The sequence below is a fragment of the Taeniopygia guttata genome, chromosome 27 (assembly GCF_048771995.1).
Source record: "Taeniopygia guttata chromosome 27, bTaeGut7.mat, whole genome shotgun sequence".
Taxonomy (NCBI): domain Eukaryota; kingdom Metazoa; phylum Chordata; class Aves; order Passeriformes; family Estrildidae; genus Taeniopygia; species Taeniopygia guttata.
Genome location: NC_133052.1, coordinates 651,959 through 673,213, shown reverse-complemented (window position 1 = coordinate 673,213; position 21,255 = coordinate 651,959). Strand labels below are relative to the sequence as shown.

At 65.2% G+C, this 21,255-nt stretch overlaps 3 protein-coding genes across 22 annotated transcripts in view; 2 read left to right on the top strand and 1 right to left on the bottom strand.

Annotated features, from left to right (window-relative positions):
- Positions 1 to 1,640: 1,640 nt before the first annotated feature.
- On the top strand, positions 1,641 to 6,784 carry RUNDC3A (RUN domain containing 3A). Of its 3 annotated transcripts, none has more exons than XM_030256072.4 (11): positions 1,725 to 1,883; positions 3,393 to 3,508; positions 3,648 to 3,781; positions 4,251 to 4,336; positions 4,437 to 4,526; positions 4,601 to 4,681; positions 4,791 to 4,956; positions 5,177 to 5,334; positions 5,506 to 5,643; positions 5,764 to 5,870; positions 6,090 to 6,784. In XM_030256072.4, exons 1-11 carry the CDS (start codon positions 1,777 to 1,779, stop codon positions 6,230 to 6,232), a joined length of 1,326 nt encoding a protein of 441 aa, XP_030111932.1. In that variant the 5' UTR covers positions 1,725 to 1,776; the 3' UTR covers positions 6,233 to 6,784. The 3 variants fall into 3 exon arrangements, with proteins under 3 accessions (XP_041577408.1, XP_030111932.1, XP_030111934.1); XM_030256074.4 differs by lacking the exon at positions 1,725 to 1,883 and adding an exon at positions 2,061 to 2,080; XM_041721474.2 differs by lacking the exon at positions 5,764 to 5,870 and having other exon boundaries at positions 1,641 to 1,883.
- A 350-nt stretch (positions 6,785 to 7,134) lies between these two features.
- Positions 7,135 to 12,922, bottom strand: SLC25A39 (solute carrier family 25 member 39). 2 transcript variants are annotated; one of them, XM_030256076.4, is made up of 12 exons: positions 12,784 to 12,922; positions 10,752 to 10,860; positions 10,618 to 10,677; positions 10,082 to 10,126; positions 9,388 to 9,497; positions 9,198 to 9,265; positions 8,956 to 9,080; positions 8,638 to 8,811; positions 8,436 to 8,545; positions 8,233 to 8,314; positions 8,062 to 8,142; positions 7,135 to 7,983 (listed from the first exon to the last, which is right to left on the bottom strand). In XM_030256076.4, the coding sequence occupies exons 2-12, from the start codon at positions 10,846 to 10,848 to the stop codon at positions 7,865 to 7,867; spliced, it is 1,071 nt and encodes a 356-aa protein (XP_030111936.3). In that variant the 5' UTR covers positions 10,849 to 10,860; positions 12,784 to 12,922; the 3' UTR covers positions 7,135 to 7,864. The 2 variants fall into 2 exon arrangements, with proteins under 2 accessions (XP_030111936.3, XP_030111937.3); XM_030256077.4 differs by lacking the exon at positions 10,082 to 10,126 and having other exon boundaries at positions 12,784 to 12,917.
- A 6,134-nt stretch (positions 12,923 to 19,056) lies between these two features.
- MAPT (microtubule associated protein tau) overlaps positions 19,057 to 21,255 on the top strand; it is a 39,743-nt gene continuing 37,544 nt past the window's right edge. For 4 of the 17 annotated variants that reach the window (XM_072919163.1, XM_072919162.1, XM_041721469.2 and 1 more), the window contains exon 1: positions 19,058 to 19,236. The gene's annotated coding sequence lies outside the window, so the exon portion shown is untranslated. Of the gene's footprint in view, positions 19,237 to 21,255 lie in introns of all 17 variants that reach the window. The other 13 variants (XM_041721466.2, XM_041721461.2, XM_041721465.2 and 10 more) reach the window with 6 other exon arrangements.

The window sequence follows — 21,255 nt, the reverse complement described above, 5'->3', positions numbered from 1 at the left end:
GGAATCCCCGGAATCCCCCTGGTTGTTCCCCCCCCTTTCCGCGGGGTTGGGGTGTCCTCTTTAAAAAAAAAAAAAGATAAAAAAGGGGGTTCCTGGAGAGGTTCCCCGGGAGGAGGCGCGGGGGGGACACGGGGACAGGGTGTCCGTCCGTGCCGTGGGACTGGTGTCACTGGGGTGCCCTGGAGGAGGGCAGGGGTGCCCACGGGCACATGTGTGTGTCTGTGTGTGTCTGTGTCTGTGTCTATGTGTCTGTGTGTGTGAGGGCGCCTGTCCCCATGTGTGCACGCCTGTGCTCACGCCTATGGACGTGTGTGCACGTACACATGTGTGTGTGTGATGTGTCTGTGTGTGTGTCTGTGTGTGTCTGTGTGTCTGTATGTGTGTGAGGGTGCCCGTCCCCGTGTGCACGCCTGTGCTCACGCCTATGGCCGTGTGTGCACACACACGTGTGTGTCTCTGCATTCACAGCCTTTCTAAAAGGATCTCAGCCCCCAAATCCCAGTCCCAGGGCGCGGGCGAGGCGGGTGAGCCTTGCGCACACACACACACACACACACCCCTGTGCTCACACACAATCCCACCCCAGCCCCGGGTCCCGGGGGCTCCCACAGGGTCCCCCCAGCAGTGAGGTGGCCCCGGAGCTGTCCCCACGGTGCCACACCAGCCCGGGGGCCCGTCCCGGCTGGGGACACTCTGGGGACCTGGTGGCACCCGGGGTGGCGGAGGGGTGGTGCCGGGCCTGGGTGTCCCGATAAGGGCCCCGACCTTATCTGGGCGCTGCCGAGGGCTCCCCTCCCTGCAGACCTGGGGATTTTGGGGGTCCCTCCCCGCGCTGTGCCCACCCGTGCCCCTGGTGGGTTCTCTTGGCAGGGGCAGAGCGGGTGTGTGGTGCCCTGGTGGGCACAGGGTGGTGGCACATGTCCCCACGGGGGATTTTGGGTGCTGAGGGTGACCCTGATTTATCTGGAGACTGTGGAGGTTTCCGTGGGTGCTGTGGGATTCTCCAGGATCCCCCCACTCCCAATTTCTCTGTCACAACAACGGGGAAACTGAGGCACGGTGAAAAAAGAGTGGGGGGTGGTGTCGCCCCTCAGCACGTCAGCCCCCACTGAAGGGGGTCCCTCGGTGCCCGGGGTCCCTCTGTGCCCGGGGGTCCCTCGGTGCCCGGGGGTCCCTCTGTGCCCGGGGGTCCCTCAGTGCCCGGGGGTCCCTCGGTGCCCGGGGGTCCCTCTGTGCCCGGGGGTCCCTCGGTGCCCGGGGGTCCCTCGGTGTCCGGGGGTCCCTCAGTGCCTGGGGGTCCCTCGGTGCCCGGGGGTCCCTCTGTGCCCGGGGGTCTCTCAGTGCCCGGGGGTCCCTCGGTGCCCGGGGGTCCCTCTGTGCCCGCAGACCCCGCGGAGTGGGGGGGAGGTGATGCTCAGCCCCCAAAAAGGGGATCGAGGCAGGGCGAGGCAGGGGTGGTGATCTGAGCCTGGAGTGGACAAAAGACCCCCCCAAAAACCCCGGGGGCCGCCCCCTCCCCGCGGCTTTACCCACGGGGTCCCCCGGGAGGGTCAGTGGGGACCCCCCCGCCCTCCCCTCGCTGCTCTGCCCCCCCATCCCCCGGAGAGAGATTTGGGGGGCCGGGGGCGGGGAGAGCATCCCGGGGGGGGCGGCGCAGGCCCGCGGCGTGGGCACCGGCGGAGCAAAGCCTGCGCGGCGCGGGGGCCGCGGCGTGGGGCGGGGGGGTCCCCACGGGGGAAGGGGCATCGCCCGCGGCCGCGGCGCCGGGGCCGCTGGATGGAAGCGAGCTGGGTGCCGGCTGCCATGGCTCTGGGGCTCTCCTCCAAGAAAGCGTCCTCCAGGAACATCGCCGTGGAGAGGAAAAACCTCATCACCGTCTGCAGGTGGGGGGCGGCCGGGGGGGTCCCGAGCGGGGCTGGGGGAGGGCAGCGGGGGAGGGAGAAGCGACCACCGCCGGTGGGGATGGAGGGGATGGGGGGCGGGGAGGGCCCGGGGGGTTCATCCCTCCCCCCCGCCGCCCCTGCCCCCTCTGGGGGGATTTGTTGTTGCTGCAGTCGCTTTTTGAGGGGGGGAAATTCAGGTTTGGAAGGGGGAGGAGAAGGATGGGGATGCGGGAAATGGGGGGGGGCGCGGAGCTGCGGGGCTGCGGGCGGTGTGGCCGGGGCTGCGGGGGTTCCGGGGGGTTCTGGGGGGTTCCGGGGGGCTCTGGGGGGGCTGCGGGGATCTACCGGGGCGGCGGGGGGTCGCGAAGGGAGAGACGGGGGGCGGGGGACACGGTGACAACATGGAGGCGGCCGGTGCGCCGATGTCGAGGCCACCGGGGGGATGCGGGGGGATGCGGGGGGCAGCGGAGGGTGAGGGGGGTGCTGGGGGCAGCGGGGGGCGGGGGGGGGCTGGGGTTGGGGACCCCCATGCGGGCGGGGGCCCAGGAAGTGACGTCAGGGAGCGGCGGGGATGGGGATGAAGGATGGAGGATGAGCGTTGTCATGGAGACTCCCGGCTGGACCGGGATGGGGGGGCAGGAATGGGGTGCAGGGATGGGGAGGGGGGGCTGGCGGCTCCTGCCGGGCTGCAGGGCTGGGGTGACATCCCGGGGGCTGGTGAGGGGCTGCTGGTGCTGACAGCGCTGGAGCCTGGTCCAGGGCTGGGGGGTGTGGGAGGTACCAGGGCCTGGACAACCTGGCAGGGACCCCCAGGGCCTCATTTCAGGGTCTGGGGACCTCCGGGCTCCTCAGCGCGGCACGGGGCACCCGCAGAACCCGCTGCCATGACGTGGGGACCCAGTGGATCTCCTTGCCATGGCACGGGGCATCTAAACCCCATTGTCACCACATGGAGACCCTCTGGACCTGCGCCAGGCTGCTCCAGCCCTCGCTGCTGCGCCGCGAGGCACCCCCAGACCTCAGTGCCACGGGGGGACACCCTCACCTGCTGTCAGGGGGTCCCCCCAGGCAGCTGTGCCCCTCAGACCCCAGGGACGGGGCGGTGCCCCCCAGGCCACACCAAGCACCTGCCCCGTGCCGCCCTGTCCTGCCGGGCTCGGCGGGTCCGTGTCCGCGTCCTCGGCGTCGCTGTGGCCCGAGCACGAGCGGCCGGGCGGAAGGGGAAGCCATCACCGCCCGCGCACGGCCGGGAGGAAGGGGGCCTTTGTTCGCCCTTCCTGGCCACTTGCACAGCGGGGAGCGCAGCCGCCCCTCGGGGTCCCTGGGGACGCGGGGACAGGGGGGTCACCGAGCCACAGCCCGGCCCGACGCCCTCTTCCCGCTGCCGGGAGCGGGAGCCGACAGCTGGAAAAGCGCTTTGCTCTGGTGCCAAAGCCTCACGTGCGCCGGGGCTGGAGGTGGGCGCCGGGTGAGCGTCCCCTCCCAGCCCCAACACCGTCCCCTCGCCAGGTTCTCGGTGAAAACCCTGCTGGAGAAGTACACGGCGGATCCCATCGACGACTCCTCCGAGGAGTTCGTCAACTTCGCTGCCATCCTCGAGCAGATCCTCAGCCACCGCTTCAAAGGTAACGGCGGCCCCGGGACCGTCCCTGTCCCCGTCCCTGTGTCCCGTGGGATGGGGACGCACATGCCGGCACCGGGGAGCGTGTCCAGCTCTGGTGGAGGGGCTCTGCCGGCCCTGAGCCAGCCCGGGGGTGCCCGCAGGCCCTGTCAGCTGGTTCAGCTCTGATGGACAGCGCGGGTTCTGGGATTACATCCGCCTGGCCTGCAGCAAGGTGCCCAACAACTGCGTCAGCAGCATCGAGAGCATGGAGAACATCAGCACCTCCAGGGCCAAGGTCAGGAAGGCACCAGTCCTGGCCCTGGCCCTGTCCCTGTCCCCATTTCTATGCCTGTCCTTGTTTCCATTCACTCCACCCTGACCCTGGAACATGGACCCATCTACATTCCCATCCCATCCCATCCCATCCCATCCCATCCCATCCCATCCCATCCCATCCCATCCCATCCCATCCCATCCCATCCCATCCCATCCCATCCCATCCCATCCCATCCCATCCCATCCCATCCCATCCCATGTACATATTTACATCCCCATCCCCATCCCCAGCCCTCTGTGCCCCCTCCTTGCTCCCTCCCCTGCCCTCCTGCAGCTCCATCCCCAGGGCCCCATGGCACACAGCAGCAGCTCTGGGTCCCCAAAGCCACTCCTGTGTGGGGACCTCCAGCTGCTGCCCGGGGGGTGGGGATGTGGGGACCCCCCGAGGCAGCCCCCATCCTCAGGAGTGCCCGGGGCGCTCCTCGCAGGGCCGGGCCTGGATCCGCGTGGCGCTGATGGAGAAGCGAATGTCCGAGTACATCTCCACGGCCCTGCGGGACACTCGGACCACCAGGTGAGCAGCCCCCAGAGCAGGCTGTGGGTGTGCTGGGGTGGGTTTTGGGGTGGGTTTTGGGGCGCTGGGAGGGCACATCCAGCCGCGTGTTTCCCCACAGGCGGTTCTACGACGACGGGGCCATCATGCTGCGGGAGGAGTCCACGGTGCTCACGGGGATGCTCATCGGGCTCAGCGCCATCGACTTCAGGTGGGGACAGGGGACACAGGGGGACACCGGCCCCGACTGACAACCCCTGACCTTCTCCTGCTGCCTCTGCTCAGCTTCTGCCTGAAGGGAGAGGTGATGGACGGCAAAACGCCCGTGGTCATTGACTACACGCCCTACCTGAAGTTCACCCAGAGGTAGGAGCTGGGGGCCCTCCCTGGGGTGGGGACCCCCCGTCTCTCCCCCAACACCACGATGGGGCTCCCTGAAGCCCTGACAGCCCCTGCTGAGCCCCCACCCCCCCAGCTATGACTACCTGAGCGAGGAGGAGGAGCGGGGCAGTGTGGAGAGCAGCACAAGCGAGGACAGCTCACCCGAGCACCCCTACCTGCCCCTGGTCACCGACGAGGACAGCTGGTACAACAAGTGGCGCAAGATGGAGCAGAAATTCCGCATTGTTTATGCCCAAAAGGTACCGGGAGCCAGGCTGGGGCCGTCAGGGTCTCAACTTGCCCAGGATGCTCCAGCCTGGAGCATCTCTGCCTCTGCGTCCCCACTCCCACAGCCCAGTGGGACCATCAGCCCTTCATCCTGCTGCTGCGGTGACCCAGCCCGCTCCCTGCCCCTCTGGATGGCCCTGGGGACACTGGGGATGGTGGCAGCGGGGCAGCACTGACGGTGGCCTCCCACAGGGGTACCTGGAGGAGCTGGTGCGGCTGCGGGAGTCGCAGCTGAAGGACCTGGAGGCGGAGAACAAGCGGCTGAAGCTCCGGCTGGAGGAGGTGATGGTGCAGAACCAGCTGGAGAAGAGGGAGCTGGAGGGCGTCATCCTGGAGCTGCAGGAGCAGCTGTGAGTGGGGACCCACGGCCGGGGGGCTCGGAGGGCTGGGGGTCCCTGGAGCCGGGCTGCCCCACAGGCCCTGGGTGTCCCCAGTGCCCCACACGTCCCCCGGGCCGTGTCCCCTGGCAGCTCCTGGCGCCGGTGGCTGTGCCAGGAGCTGAGCAGTCGCCTCTGCTGCAGGACGGGGCTGATCCCCTGCGAGAACCCTCAGCTGGCCCAGCTCTCCAAGGAGATGGTGACACCCCTGGTCAACCAGTGGCCCTCCCTGGGGACCCTCAATGGCAACGAGAGCGGCTCGGACAGCAAACTCTACAGAAGGCAAGCTCAGAGCGGGGGCAGAGACCCGCCGAAGCACCCTGCCCAGCCCCGGGGGGGACACGGGGGTGGGAGGGCAGCAGGGCTGTGCCAGCGCCAGGGCTCAGGGCTGTCCCTCTGCAGGCACAGCTTCGTGAGCACCGACCAGCTCTCGGCCGAGAACAGCCTCAGCTCCGACTCCCAGCGTCTGGGCGAGGGCAAGCGCGAAGGGGAGCCCTGGGGGCCCTTGGGTAAGACCCCCACCCACCTTAGGGTGCCCCCGGGGCTCAGCACCTCTCCCCACATGCACCCGGGTGTCGGGACCCCCCAGCAGCCCCCTCCTCGCGGTTGGGATGCTGCCCCAGCAGTGCAGGGAAGCCAGGTGGCCCCGGAGAGGTGGTCGCTGTCCCCCCGGGGTGGCAGGGCAGGGACACGCGGCCGAGCCCGCCTGACGCCCCCTCTGCCCGCAGGGAAGGACCCCACGCCCTCCATGCTGGGGCTCTGCGGCTCCCTGGCCTCCCTGCCCAGCTGCAAGTCCCTGGCCAGCCTCAAGTCCAACGAGTGCCTGGTGAGCGACAGCACGGAAGCCAGCCCGACCCGCAGCCCCAGCTGAGACCCCCGGCCCCCGCGCCCCCCGGCCCGGCCTGACGGCACCGGACTGACGGAGCTCGGCCCCTCGCCGCCCCGGCACCGGCGGGGGACTCGCCCATCCCACCGGGGCGGCTGGGGACGGGCAGCCCCCTCCCCATCTTGAGACCCCCTGGCCCGGAGCCCGGCTGAGCCACGGACCTGTTGGGATGGGGGCGCAGGACAGGGGCAATGAACTGTGCCACGGTGGGGGACGCTGTGAGTGCCAGCTGCTGGGACCGAGGGGGGTCGGGGTGGCCCCTTCCCGGGGCCAGGGTCCGGCGTGGCCCCGCTGTCCATCCTGCTCGGCCCTTGGTGCCCGCCCGGGCTGCGCCTGCCTGGCCTCCCCAGCTCCCCCCGCTGCGGGGGCTGCCTGTCCCCCCTTGCAGCAGCATCCCCACAACAGGGGGAGGACTCTGCCTCCCCCTTCCTCCCCATCCTCCCCTGGGTTTTGGGTTTGTTTTGGGTGATTTTGGTTTTTATTTCAGCCCCGTCTGCCTTGTTGGAGCAAAAGGAATCAATAAACGCAGCAAGCAGAGCTGGCCTGTCACCCACCCCCCAGTGGGGAACAGACCCCTCGTGGCCCCTGCCACCAGGTCCTGGCCCTGGCAAGGATGTTGGGGTGCTCAGCAGCCTCCTCCAGCCCCTCTGGGCAGGGAGAGCACCTTGGGGCCCCAGCAGAACGCCAAGGCCGGGCCAGCCCCGTGCCCAGCAGCAGCGGGGGCTGCCGGGGGAGGATGACGGTCCTGGGGTCCCCAGCCCCCAGTGAACACCCTGCAGGGACCCTGTGGGTGACAGGACCGTGCCCACACACAGGGCCGTGGCTGTCACCCCACAGGTGTCTCTACAGCCCCCCAGCACACAGAGAGAAATCCTTCCACTAAGAGATAATTATAATTATTTTATTTAAGAAATTAGGAGAAATTCCCTCCGTGAGTCCCGGGGTAACGGGGGCAGTGCCCGCAGAGCTGGGCAGGCCCTTGCAGTGACAGGATGGGGCAGGGGCGCCACAGCGGCCCCCCAGAGCAGCAGTGAGGTCTGTCCCCACACAGGGCCTGTCCAACCCAGGGTCTGACCGGGGATGGGGACATCCCGAGTGGGAGGAGAGGTCCAGAGGCAGGGAGAGCGTTCTGATGTGTCCCCGTGCCATGCAGAGCCAGCAAGGCGAGGCTGAGAGTGATGGTCAGGGGGGCAGATCCCCAGGCAGAGCAGGGCTGGGGGGCCCAGGCAGGCAGAGAAGCCCCCGAGGTCTGGGGTTTGGTCCTTGCCAGAGCCTCAGCTCCATCTCCTGCCAGGCCGAGTCTCCCGGGACACCCCATCCTGGCGAGTGTCCATGAATCCAACAGCAGCATCAGTCCAGCCCCAGGGGACGGGTGCGGGGGGCTCGGGTTCCCCCCAATTCCACAGCAGCAGGCACAGATGTCCCCCAGCGTGGCTGGGACAGGGAGTGGGGCCAGGCTGGCCCTGGCTCCGTGTGCAGCGGCGGGAGGCAGAGCAGGAACGAAGGCACTTGGGCTCTGCACAGCCGGGCACGGATCACCGCTCCTGCGACACCTGGCACGGGCAGGGCTGGCACCGTCCCCCGGGCACGCCACGTCCAGCCCGGCCCCAGGCCCGCTCACAATCCCCGCAGCTGCTGCTCCTGGTTCAGCTTCTGGAAGAAGCTCTTGCCGAATTCATAGGTGCTGATCATGATGGCGCAGGCAGGTGCCACCTTGATGACGCGGGGCAGGAACCCTGCAGGGACAGCGCCGTGAGCCCTGGGTGACACCAGGGCACCCGGAACACCGGCACGGGGCCGGGGCACAGCCTCACCTGCAAACAGCCCCCGGGTGCCAGACTCGGCGCGGATCCGCTGCAGGAGCAGCCAGGTGGAGGAAGGCTTGGAGGCTGTGACTGTGGGGAGAGGGGGTAGGGGAGGGTTGGGGGACAGCCATGGGGAGTCCTGGTTGCCCCCAGGCACCTGCCTGCAGCCTGGCCCCTCACCTGGGTGCACCTCGCTGTCTCCCAGCTCGATCTGCCGCTGGGTTTTGACCACGTCGAAGGGCAGCGTCAGCACCGCGGCCACCTGTGGGGTTGGATGGTCAGCCAGGACGTGGGGCTCCTGCCCAGTGCCAGCTCTGCTGCCACCTCCCAGCACCATCCCAGCCCCACTCCTCCCTCCCACAGCCCCAGCCTCCCAAACTCACCGTGCCAGAGATGGCCCCGGACGCGAAGCTGACCGTGAAGGTGGCCCCATCCAGCCAGGGCTGCCTGCAGAGCCACGTCCTCACCAGCTCGTAGTTAAACCAGTACAGAGCTGGGGAAGAGAGAGGAGACACCAGTGCTACCCCTGGGCACGCCCCAGCACAGGGCCGCCCTGGGCCCGTGTCCCCGTGCCCCCAGGCGTACCCGAGAAGGGGACGTCCCGCAGCACGGTGGGTCCCCAGCCTCTCCAGAGGGACAGCCAGCCGTCCTGCGCCACCGCCGACTGGATGCACACGCGCAGCTCGCGGTAGCTGAGCTGCTGCGACTGCATCTTGGTGCGGATCAGCTCCAGGGGGCTGATGACCGTCACAGCACCCACTGCAGCAGAAGGGACACGGCGATGAGCTCTGTCCGCTCCAGCGGCCGTCCCAGCGCCTCCAGCGCCGTGCCAGGAGAGCCAGGCACTGACCTGCCAGGACACAGGGTGGGCATGGGGGGACCCCAGAGGGGAGGGGTACTCACGCCTGGCGAGGGCCCCGGCCAGCAAGGGGATGCAGTGGTTCCAGCTGCCCATGCGGGCGTGCAGGTAGTCCCGCAGCTGGTCATAGGCGGTGAAGTAAATGACGGTGGCTGGCACGGCCATGACCCTGCGAGGAGGAGGAGGGCAGTGAGGGGCACGTGCCCTCCCTGGGGGCTGGCAGGGGGTTCGGGACCTGCGTCTGTGTGCCTGGGCAGGCGGTATCAGCCAGAATTCCCAAACTCACAGGGTTGGGGGCAAGCCGCTCCACAGAGATCTGATGCCCTCATAGCGTGTGATCTTCACAAAGGCATCCTGGGGAGAGAGCGGAGCACCAGGGACAGGAGTCACAGGTGGGAGAAGGACCAGCAACCCCCCAGAAAACGCCCCGACACCCTCTGGGGTGGGGAGGCCCTGGCCATGCCCGGAGCCCCTACCAGCGTGCCGGTGAAGTGGCCGGGGGCCTTGTACCAGGCGGTGCAGCCGTTGCCGTTCTGGCAGACGTACAGGTGGTCCATGAGCCCGTTGCAGTAGAGGAAACACTTCCCTGGGGCAGGAAACAACGGCACTGCCATCACCCAGCAGACCCTTCCCCTCCGCCCCGTGCCCAGCTGTCTGAGCCCAAAGCCGTCACATCTCCAGGAAGGAGCCAAACCCTCGGCGCTCGAGCCCAGGGTGCACCAGTCCGAGACCAAGGCCAGGAGAGGAACAACCCTCCAGCAAGGGTCTGATCGTGGCCAGAACCGGGGCATGGGGACACCCAGCTCCACGGCAGGGACGGGGACACAGCAGGACCCACTGCCAGCAACGGGAGAGGGTTCATGCCTCCCTTGGCCTTGGCTCTGCTGCCCTGGCACAGTGGGGACATCAGCACTGGCCCCTCCGCTGTGCTCTCAGGCCAGGCACAAGGGACACCGGGCAGTGGCAATCCAAGAGGGACAAGACAGGGGGACCACAGCCAGCCCTGCAGCAGGGCTGCGGGGGCAGCTGGGCTGGGGACAGTGCCAGCCCCATCGTGCAGGGATGTCCCCACAGCCAGAGGAGCCCAAGGCACCACCAGTGGAGAAGCAAACCAGGATGAAGGCTCGGGAAAGCGAAACCACTGGCAGCAGGAGCCCCTGGCGTACTCACATGTGGCCGGCTGAGCGCCCCAGGGCACTGACTGCGCTGCCAACACTGAAACACACAATGGGGACACACTGAGCACCCACACAGGGACGTGCCACCGCCCGGGGCTGGGGTGCTACAGCTCCCAGCGGGCAGCAGGAGAGCTCTGTGGGTGACCGTGTGCCCCCACTGCCCCTTCCCAAGCAGCTCCTGCTGTCACCAAGCCAGTCTCTTGGGGCCAGCCCCAGCCACTGACCCCAGAGGAAGGGGCAGAGCCCAAGGGGAGCAGCAGGAGCCTGGAGCAAAGGCAGTGGGGGAGCAGCCAGCAGCTGCAGCAGGCTGAGCCCCTGGAGGGCTGGGGGCTGCCAGGCACAGCGCTGGCCCCCTGAGGCTGCCGAGGGGGCAGGACAGAGCAGGGCCGTGAGCACGAGGGGCCCACGGTGAGCTGCCACGCCGCGATGGCCCCACGCTGTGGAGCAGAGACATCCCTGCCAGAGCTCTGCCAGCAGAGACCCCCGCGCTGGGGCGGCGCAGCCCCCCGCCCTGCCCCGCGGGGTTACCTTTGGAGAAGGGCGTCCTCTGGGCCTGCAGCCGGATCTTCACCACGTCCAGCGGCGTCACTGAAAAGACAGCGTCCCTTAGCCCTGCCAGCCCCGTGCCAGCCCCCAGCCCGGCGCCCGCCCCGCGCGCTCACCGAAGAGGGAGGTGAGGATGGCGCCCGTCCCCGAGGCCAGCATCTGCTGCAGCGGCGTGATGCCCCCGCCGGGGCTCGGCGGCGTCTTCTCAGCCATGGCACCGTCCCCCTGCAGGCACGGCAGGGGATGCAGGGCTGGGGGTCCCTGTCCAGGCAGGAGGTGCCCGGGAGCCCCCCAGCGTCCCCAGTGTCCCACGCCCGCTGCGCTATCGCTGCGGCACACGGCAGCCCAGGGCCCCCCATAATCTGGGTGTCCTGGGGGTGGCAGGACTGGCTCCCGGGCCAGCCCAGCCCTGATAACACCCCCTGGCCCCACACTGGCAGCAGGCCCAGCCTGGCTGGAGAGCTGGAGACAGCCCAGCCTTCCCTGTCCTTGGGGAAGCAGGACTGTCCCCTCCCTGCACTCGGAAAATTAAGGAAAGGAAGGAACAAAGTGCAAAGACCAACCACACCGTGACAGCCGCCCCCAGCTCTGGCTGGGATGGCAGCAGAGCCCAGTGCAGCCATGGCAGGACACCAGGGAGGGGGAGTTTGCAACAAGGACCCCAAGAAGGGTTTAGGCATCTGAAACCTCCTGCCTGATCCCGCTGGGGCTTGGCAAGGCTGCAGCCTCCAGGGCTGGTGTGCTGCCCTCGGGAAGCAGGGGATATCACACCCTTCCCAGGCAGAAGGATGTGCAGAAGTGACCCTCAGCACATCCAGCACCAGCTGCTCCCTCCTGCTGCAGCCTGGGCATGATGGTCACGCTGGGACAGGGCCATAGCAGGAGAGCTTCCAGGCTTTGGGAACCCACAGGGTTCTTTAAAGCCTGGGAATGCAGCAAAAACCTTCACCATCTGACTCATCAATTTGCAAGGTCAGAGAAGTCATAAATCTCCCTTTACGGGCTCTGGAATTGTTGGGTGACCAAGGCTGCAGGTTGGGACAGGCCTGTCTGAAGCCACACGTGCCAGCCCCACAGGGAGTGGGTCTGTCGTGGCAGAGGCAGCAGCCCTGCAGGGAGAGCTGGATCTCCCCCAGCCCCACAGGGAGCTGGGCCTGTCCTGAGCCCACTGCCCCAGTGCCCCAGGACCCGGGGGCTCTTTGGGCACAGCTCCCCGGCGTGCCCACCACGGCGTGGCATGTGCCCCACAGACCCCACAGACCCCACAGCACGGCAAAACCTGCCAGGGGCAGGGCGCTGCCTCCGGTCCTGCCCTGAGCCACCCTCCTGCTCAGCCTGACGCAAGCGGGGAAATCTCTTGCTCCCAGCTCTGCCCCAGCTGATAAACTCGCTCCTTACACGTGCCGTGGGCACAGCCCCTCTGCTGCTGCTGGGGCGGGGGGCACCTGGGGGCTCCTGTTTGCACCAGGGCTGCCCTCCCAGCTGGGAGCTGCTCCCCTTTGCACGCAGGATAAAACACGGCCCTAACCCAGAGCCAGCGGGGCTGGCCGTGGCACGGTGGCGGTGGGGACAGCAAGGGGAAAGCCAAGGCGGCTGAAGGCGATCAGGGGGAGCAGCTCGGAGGGACGGGGCTGCGGGAGCTCCGGGGCTGTGCCGGGCTGGCCGCAGCCCCGAGGCACCGGGAAATCCTGCGGGCTGCTGCGGCAGGCTCGGGGAGGGCACGCCGGGTCCGCACCTCCCACCCGGGCGGCGTGGGTCCCGTCCTGCCGGGCACAGCCGTCCTGCCCCGGAGCGGGCACAGCGCTGCCCCGGGCCAGCCCGGCCCTGCCCTGCAGAATCCCCACGCGGCTCCTGCCCCCCAACCCCGTGGGGTTCGGCCCCTCGGCCCACGGCCGGGCCCCTCCGCCGTGCGGGGCGGGCAGCCCCCTCCCCAGCCTACAGCTCCCTGTCTCGGGATCCGTGCCCCGGCAGCCTCGGGGTGCCCCTCCCCGGGAGGCGAGCCCGGGGTCCCTGCGGCCGCCCCCGCCGCAGCGCACGACCCCCGACACCGGGGAAACTGAGTCACGCGTGGCGGACCTTGCGGGAGGTGACGTGGGGGACGGGGTGCCGGGGGAAGCGCCGGGGGAAGCGCCGGGGGTGCCGCCCCACCTGCTCATTCCAGCCAGGCTCGGCGCGTCCCTCCGGGGGCGGCGGCGGCTCCGCGGCGGCGGCGCCTTTAAGGAGCCCCACGGGCGCCCCGCGGCCCCGCCGCGCTTCCGCCGCCCGCCGCGCACGCGCGCTGCGCGCCCCGCGGGCCCCGCGCCCCCTGCCGGCCCGGCGGAGCGCGGCAGCGGGAACGGCGGGAACGGGAACGGCGGGACGGGAACGGGAACGGGAACGGCGGGAACGGGAACGGGAACGGGAACGGCGGGAACGGGAACGGCGAGAACGGGAACGGCGGGAATAGGGAAACAGCTGGGATGGGGAAACAGCTGGAATGGGGAACAGCTGGGATGGGGAAATAGCTGGAATGGGGAAACAGCTGGAATGGGAAACAGCTGGGATGGGGAAACAGCTGGAATGGGGAAACAGCTGGAATGGGAAACAGCTGGGATGGGGAAACAGCTGGAATGGGAAACAGCTGGAATGGGGAAACAGCTGGAATGGGGAAACAGCTGGAATACAGACATACCTGGGATAGAGACACACCTGGGACACAGAAACAGCTGGGATAGAGACACAGCTGAGACACAGACACCCAGTACACAGACACATTGTACACAGACACCTGGAACACAAACACCCTGCGCACATCTGGCACACACCTGGTGTTTGCCTTGCACACTCACTGTGCTGGCTGTGCTAAAGCCCTGGGGCTCTCATGCTCCCCATGCTGAGCCCGCCGGGGCTGCACATTCTGGTGTGGCTCTGGTGTGCACATTCTGGTGTGCACATTCTGCTGTGGCTCGCACACTCGTCATGCCAGGCTCAGCGGCGGGCTGGGACACGGGCACGGTGCCGTGCCAGGCCCTGTGCCACCCTGCTGCCTGCAGAGGAACAAAGCCTCTCAGTTCCCAAAGCACCTCCCTGTCCGCAGCCCTGCCGGCCCTCCGAGCAGCCCTGCTGCTGCCACCCGGGCTGTGAGAGCGGGGATTAATGCCAGGACCCGAGGGGGCTGCAATGCCATCTCTGCTCAGGGCAGACCCTCAAGTGGAGTCCTTCCATGTGTTGGAAGCACTGAGTTTCCTATGGAGAGCCCTTCTGGGCGAGGTGCTGTTCTCCCCGAGGGGCTCTTATTTCTGCCTGCAGTTAAATCTGGGTATTTTCTCGGGAGGAGTTTCTTCACCGAAAGGGTGATCAGACATTGGCAGTGGCTGCCCAGGGAGGTGCTGGAGGCCCCGTCCCTGGAGGTGTCCAGGGAATGCCTCCACATGGCACTCAGCGCTCTGGGCTGGCTGACAAGGCGGGGATCGGTCACCGGTTGGGCTGTGATGATGATGATGATGGTCTGGGAGGTCTTTTCCAGCCCCGGTGATTCCGGGAAGGTGGTTCAAGCTGGTCCGTGCGCCGGTGGGAGGGAGCAGAGCCCTTCGGGCGCCCCTCGCTGTAATCTGGGCTGGTGACAGCAGATGGCTCCCGAAGCCCCTCCGAAACCCGCACGGACCCCCGCACCGCGGGCTGCGACCCCCGACGGCCCCGCGGGCGGCGGAACCGGGGCGCAGGGCTGGGATGGGAGCGCAGCTCCGGCTTCAGCGTCCTTCGGGAAAGTCCCGCTGGCCAGAGCTCCTGCTGACTCGTTTGTGTGACAGCACCGCTGCAGGAGCTGCTGCGGTGCTGCAGGAGCTGCTGCGGTGCTGCATGATGCAATCCCTGCCTCAGAGCCGGCTGAGCTCTCCCCTGACGAGCCCGAGGATAAATCCTGCGCTGGTGCCCAGAGCCTCTTTGCTCCCCGGTGAGAGCCACCCTGTGGGGAGGACGGAGTGCTCAAGGACAGGTGACCTGCAGGTGCCAGAGCAGCCGCTGCCTGCTGAGCAGGAGCAGCTCGGGGCTCAGTCTGCAGTCCCGGGTGTTTGGATTGCAGCCTGTTTCACCCACAGATGTGTTCCCTGTCCCCTTGCAGAGCTGGCAGAGCTCTGGTGGCTGCTCTCCTCCAGGAATAAAGTCTCCCCTGGCATCTCTGAGAATCGTCAGTGAAGGAGGATGCTAGTGCTGGAACTGCCCTTCCATGACACCAGGTCCAAGGGAATCTTGGCTTTAAGTGATGTGAGCCCGGGAGCCCGATAATTCCCACAAGGTCCCATAAGTGAACACATCCTGCGCCTCCCTGATGAGTCAGCTCTGCCTCTTAGACACGGGCTTTAAGTGATCGGAAGGCCTCTTGCAGCTGGTAACTTAGAAATGGAAAAATGATTAATTAAAAATATATCTGTCCTTAGAGGTATTGGGTCTTGTATCTTCTGGTTCGGGTGTTGGGCTTTGCGTGGCTTCCGCACAGCTGAAAAGAGACAGGAATAATGTTTTTTCAGATGGGGTGAGGTCAAGAGGGACCAGTGAAAAATGGTTTAAGTGCCTTGGCCTGGATTTTTTGGGTCTCTTCATTTGCTAAAGAGGTCAGGGTGAAAGGGTGAGTTTGTTTATCCCGAGCTCAGCACGGCTGAGGACCTGGCTGGCTCTTTGTGCCGAGTCACGGCCCGGTGCCGCCTGCGCTGCCCAACACCGGGACCCTTTCTGTCCCCAGCTGCTGAGCACCGGGACCCTTTCTGTCCCCAGCTGGTGAACACCGGGACCCTTTCTGTCCCCAGCTGCTGAGCACCGGGACCCTTTCTGTCCCCAGCTGCTGAGCACCGGGACCCTTTCTGTCCCCAGCTGGTGAACACTGGGACCCTTTCTGTCCCAAGCTGCTGAACACCGGGACCCTTTCTGTCCCCAGCTTCTGAACACTGGGACCCTTTCTGTCCCCAGCTAACGAGCACCGGGACCCTTTCTGTCCCAAGCTGCTGAACACCGGGACCCTTTCTGTCCCCAGCTTCTGAACACTGGGACCCTTTCTGTCCCCAGCTGCCCAACACCGGGACCCTTTCTGTCCCCAGCTGCCCAACACTGGGACCCTTTCTGTCCTCAGCTGCCGAGCACCGGGACCCTTTCTGTCCCCAGCTCACGTCCTGCAGTCCTGCTGGCCTTGGCAGCTGGTGAGGGGGCACCGATCACTGTGAAAATGAACTGCTGGGTCACTCCGGTCCGAGAGAACCGTGTCCGAGCTGAAATAGGTGTCTGCTTTGTGAGGAGCCAGCGGAGCTCCGATCCCCCCGTGGCAGGGACGGTTTCCGTGAGCCCTGCTGGGTCTGTCCTGCCGTGACACCGCGGGCACGGCCGGGAGACGCTTGTGTAACTGCTGCTCCAGCTCCGGCCGCTTACGAAAGCAGCTGGTGTCCTGGGCCAGCGCCACGGCCTGGGAACCGCCTCTGGGGCTGCGAGCCTGGGCCGCTCTGCAAGGCTCTCTCCTGCCTGGTCACTTCCAAAATCGCACTTGGAAAGCAATTAGCCCATTTCCTTTATTTAGGAGAACTTTAACGGCCAGGTTACAGAAGGATCTGGGTAGTGCTTTAATGGAATTAAGCCAGTGCAGAATTTGAGTATTTATTTCAGCTGGGATCATTATGGTTTTGCAAAAGCCAGTCTTAAGCTGAATTAAGTGACTCAAATGAAGCAGCTTGTGGCCAGAGGAGGCCCTGGGGACATCAGACTTGTATAACCCAGAATATAACCCAGTATAACCCAGAATTTCTAATGCAGCTGCAGCTCTGCAGGTCAATTCCCACCGCAGGTGAGACCTGGAAAGTGGCGTTCTGCCTTCTCTAGCACCGGCCAGGGAAAACCTTGGTAGTGACCAAACAGGGGACAAACCTCACCTGGGAGGAAAATAAGCCTGATCTTAGGGCTGAAGAAACAGGTATGGAAGATAAAGACCCGATGGTCTCCTCGCTAAAGGATTCCTTTATAATTTGGTGTTAAAATAGTACACACCTAGCAGCAGTATGGGCCAGGAGTGCAGAGGAAAGAGGAGCCTGGCCTGAGAACAGTAGGAAAAATTCCCAGATCCCTTTTCCAATAAACAAAACTCCTGTGAACACGAAGAAGAGCCAGAAGAGCTCAGTGCGGTAATTAAACTCTGCATCAGCTGTCAGCCTGCTGCACATACAGGTAAGAGATGTGCCCTTAGAGAGCTTCTCTGCAGCTCCTCCCAGCTGGGGCAGGATCTGCTGATTGCCAGGAGCTCTTCCCACCTCGGGCTGGGCTCTGGGACTTGGGCTGCTCCAGCAGTTCTGGAAACATCTCGGGGTTGCTGCAGCAATTGATGCATTGCACTCTTGACTAACCTTTGCCAGCAGATCTCCTAAACGGCCTGGATGTGTCTGTGCCTGAACACTGGCTGGCACTGGGGAACGATGCCTCACTGCCCAGCCCGGGATTTCTGGGCTCCAGACAGGATTTGTTGCTGAGAACTCAGGCAGGTGTAAGGGGACGTTGAGGTAACTTCAGAAGACAGGTGTTGTCATGCTGAGCACTTCCAAGAAACAAGGCCCAGAGTCTCTTTAGGTTTTGCTGCATTTAGATGAAGAAACGATCCTGTTGGAGGGTGCTGAGCTGACTCCCAGCCAGCCTGGTGTTCCTGGTGCATCCCACAGCGCGTGGGAAGAGCTGCTGTCCCAGACTGGGCTCGAGCTGCTTGCACTGCAGTTCATCTTCTTTTCTGTTGCATCACAAGGATGGATCCTCCTGTACCACTGTAGTATTTATTTTACAATTCCCAAAGCTGTGATAGATTTTTGAGAGGATTTCTGTGTCTAATCTAGGAAAATTCTCCAGCTGAACTATAGTGGGTACTTTTTAGGCAGTTTAAAAATGGGCAGAAAAGAACCATTCCTCTGGTTTTAGATGGTTTGCCTATATTACCTGAAAACAAACAAACGGACCCAATTATCTCATAACATCGCATGTTCATAAATAGTTCTCTTTTTTTGTACAACTCTAATCTGTAAGTCTGCAGTTATTGATACTGCAGTAAGAGAATAGCTTTGACACTCCATAAACCTTTATTCCAAACCAAGAAGGACCATTCCCAGTCTGGTCTGCTTTAAAAAGCAGACTGGTGCTGCATGAGTGTGCTCCTGGAAAGACCTGGTGAGGAAATTCCCTTTTCCCATCTAAGTTAGACTTAAAATAAAGAGATACCCAGCAACTACAGGTAAAAAAGGCTTTAAGAAGAACCTGGTGCTGCAGGCTTCTCATCTGTTTCTCTCACAAAAAGCCCGTTCATAAAGTGGAGGTTTGTCCTTGATTTGCACCTCAGTGTTTGTCAGGAAAAACTGAAAACTGGATCCTGCCCTCCTACAGTTTCTCTATTAAATCCAATTATTAGTGATAGTAACCCTCTTAACACAAGGCAGTGATTCCATCCAGCGATCTCCACTGGGTCCACACCCCTTCCAGGCCGAGCAAAGGCAGCTCGCTGCTGCTCCAGATGAAGCAGGCAAGGTCAAAGAGGGATCTTTTGGGATGCGGACCTGTTTTTTCAGCCTCCCCCTCTGCTTCGCAGAGCTTCAGGCCGGCGGTGAGGGAACCCGGGCGCTGCCCGGCAGCTCGGGCCCCTCTGCTGTCACCTGCTGCTCCTCCTGCCCGGCGGTGCGGAGCCGCCAGCCCCGTCCCTCCGTGGGCCCCGGGCCCCGTCCCTCCGTGGGCCCCGGGCCCCGTCCCTCCGTGGGCCCCGGCCCCGTCCCTCTCCGCTGCAGGTGCTGCTGCGGGGCTGCCGCCGTGTGCGGGAGGCGGCTGCTGTCCCTCGGTCAGCCGCAGCTCGCCAGGACCGAGCGGCACCGGCGCGGCACCGGCGCGGCACCGGAGCGGCACCGGAGCGGCACCGGCGCGGCTGCCCCGAGGCTGCTGAGGGGACGCCGCTCGCACCCGGGCCGCGCCGCCGCCACCTGCACGGGCACAGGAGCGTGTGCGGGCCGGGCAGAAATCGGGATGGACTGCGGGCGGCAGGGCTGGGCGAGGCGCTGTCCCGCGTCCCTCGGGTGCGGGGCGGGATCGGTGCGTGCCCCGGGCCCGGAGCGGGTCGGAGCGGGATCGGTGCGTGCCCCGGGCCCGGAGCGGGTCGGAGCGGGATCGGTGCGTGCCCCGGGATCGGTGCGTGCCCCGGGCCCGGAGCGGCTCGGAGCGGGATCGGTGCGTGCCCCGGGATCGGCGCGTGCCCCGGGCCCGGTGCGGGCCGTGCGGGGCGGGGGCATCGCGGCGGCGCCCCCTGCCGGCCGGGGCCGCGCGCGCGCCCCCGCTCCCCGCAGACAATGGGGCGGCGGCGGCGGCGCGGGGGCGCGCACGGCCCGCGAGAGGCGGGGGCGCGCGGGGGAGGGGGGAATGGGGGGGGGGTTCGGTGGCGGCGGCGGCTCCGCGCACGCGCGCGCGCGCTCCCGCCCCGCCGGCGCGGCGAAGGTTCCGGAGCCCGCGCGCGCCCCCGCCCCGCCCGCGCCGCCGCCGCCACCACCGTGCCGCTGTCACCGTCACCGCCGCCGCCGCTGTCCCAGCCAGCCGGCCCCGGTGCGGACACCCCCGCGCAGCCAGCGGCAGGTACGGGGAGCGGCGGCCGCGATGGGCCGGGGGGGTGCGCTGAGCCCCCGGGCGCGCTCTCCCTTCGCCGCGCGGAGAACGGAGGTGGGGGGGGGGAAAAAATCCATCAAGCCCCGAGAAGCAAAATGCGGCCGTTTCATCCCAAACGGCGGGAGGGGCGTGTCCCGGTGCCGGCGCCCCGGGGCTGCGGCGGCGCCAGGCGCGGCCCCTGCGGCAGCGCGGGCGCCCGGGGCAGGTGCGGCGGGCGGGGAGCGGCGGAGGGATGGAGGGATGGAGCGATGGAGGGATGGAGCGATGGATGGATGGATGGAGCGATGGATGGAGGGATGGAGCGATGAAGGGACGGATGGAGGAGGGCGGGTTTGGGGCTTCCTCCCCGCTTTGCGCCCGTTTCGGCCCCGTTCCTCCCGGCAGGTGGGGCCGGGGCTGCGGCAGGAGGGGCGGCAAAAGCGGGGCCATGTTCTGCAGCCGCCTCGAGGCGGGAGGCAGCGGTGATTAAAAACGGTAGATTGATCCGTAATGGGAAACCGTAACGAAAAAGCGTTTCGAATTAAAAAAAAAAAAAAAAAAAAAAAAAAAAAAGAGGAAAAAAGGAGCTGCACACGCCCAGCCCTAAATTTTGCGTGGGGGAAAACATTATTGAGGTCACGGCACCCCGGCGCTGCCCGCCTTTGTTGCACCCCCCCGGTGCCCATGTCGGAGGGTTTGGTGTGTAACGTGGACGAGGTGGGTCCCATCCTGTTGAATCCCGGGTGTTTTCCAGCCCCGGATGGGGATGCCCATCCTCGTGGGTTTGGGGCTGGGGTGGTGCTCCCAGGCATCCCAGTGCCGTGCTGGGATTGCTCTTGTCGTGCTGGAATTGCCCCCTTGTCCCTTCCATCTGCCTCTTCCCCATCTGCTGTCTCTTCTTTCTTGTCCCAAAATCCCACCAGGTGGGGCGTGGAGCTGCCCTCCTTTCTGGGTTTTGCCTTTTTTACTTGTGGTTGTTGGGTATTTCTTTATTTTAAGTCTAACTTAGCTGGGAAAAGGGAAGTTTCCTGGCCAGGTGTTTCCAGGAGCACACACCTGCCCTCCTGCCTTGGAGCAATTCAACCTGCGAGGAGCAGAACCGGCTCCTTTCAGATGAGGGATGGAGATTTCTGCCTGCATCCCTGGCTGCCACATGAGCTCAAGGGAGGATTGGCTTAGGGAAGATGATTTTTCCTGGTGTTTCTGACCACCTAGCAGCGCAATCCTGCTGCTGCTCGCAGAGGGCAGCTGCCATCACTTTAGAGGGAGTTTCTCCTTCCATTTGCTGTGGTAGCACCACGCGAGGTGCAGCTCCATTTGCAGCGAGAGGCTGCTCTTGCCTGGCAGCGTGCTGGAAGGAGCAGCTGAGATGAGCTAAGCTGTCACCATTTGTATGCAGAGTATTCCCGAGCTTCCCCAGCGTGGATGTGGGCAGATGTTGGATGCGTGTCTGAATCAGTGGAACAAAATTTGCCACTGACAATCGTTAATTTGTCTTGTCGAGCGATGGCTGCCCGCTTCCATTGTGGAAGGTTTTGGCTCTGCTGCCAGTACCTCACATTTGGGGTGTTTAATGGCTTTCCTTGTGGGGTTCCATTTTCTTGGCTTTATTTTTCTCAGGGTGGTCAATCAAAACAGATCTCAGTTGGGCGTTTGCAGACTGCTCTCGAGGGGAGAAAAATTGAAACATTCTCTCTAGGAGTAAGAAATTGCCTAACCCAGTTATGCTTTGTTCCCTCTTGATACACTAAATGCTTGGTTTTCACCCCAAGATAAGCAGCTTGAGGAGAAAAGCGAAGTGTTGGCTGATTTACCTGTAGTTCGTAGAGGATTTGAACACAGAATTATGGAACAGTTTGGGCTGCAGGGAGCCTTACAGACCATCTCGTTCCACCCCCTGCCATGGGCAGGGACATCTTCCATGAGACCAGATTCCTCCAACCTGCCCTCCAAGCTTCCAGGGATGGGGATCCACTGGCAGATGGGTCACACCTGATTAAAGTCCTGCAT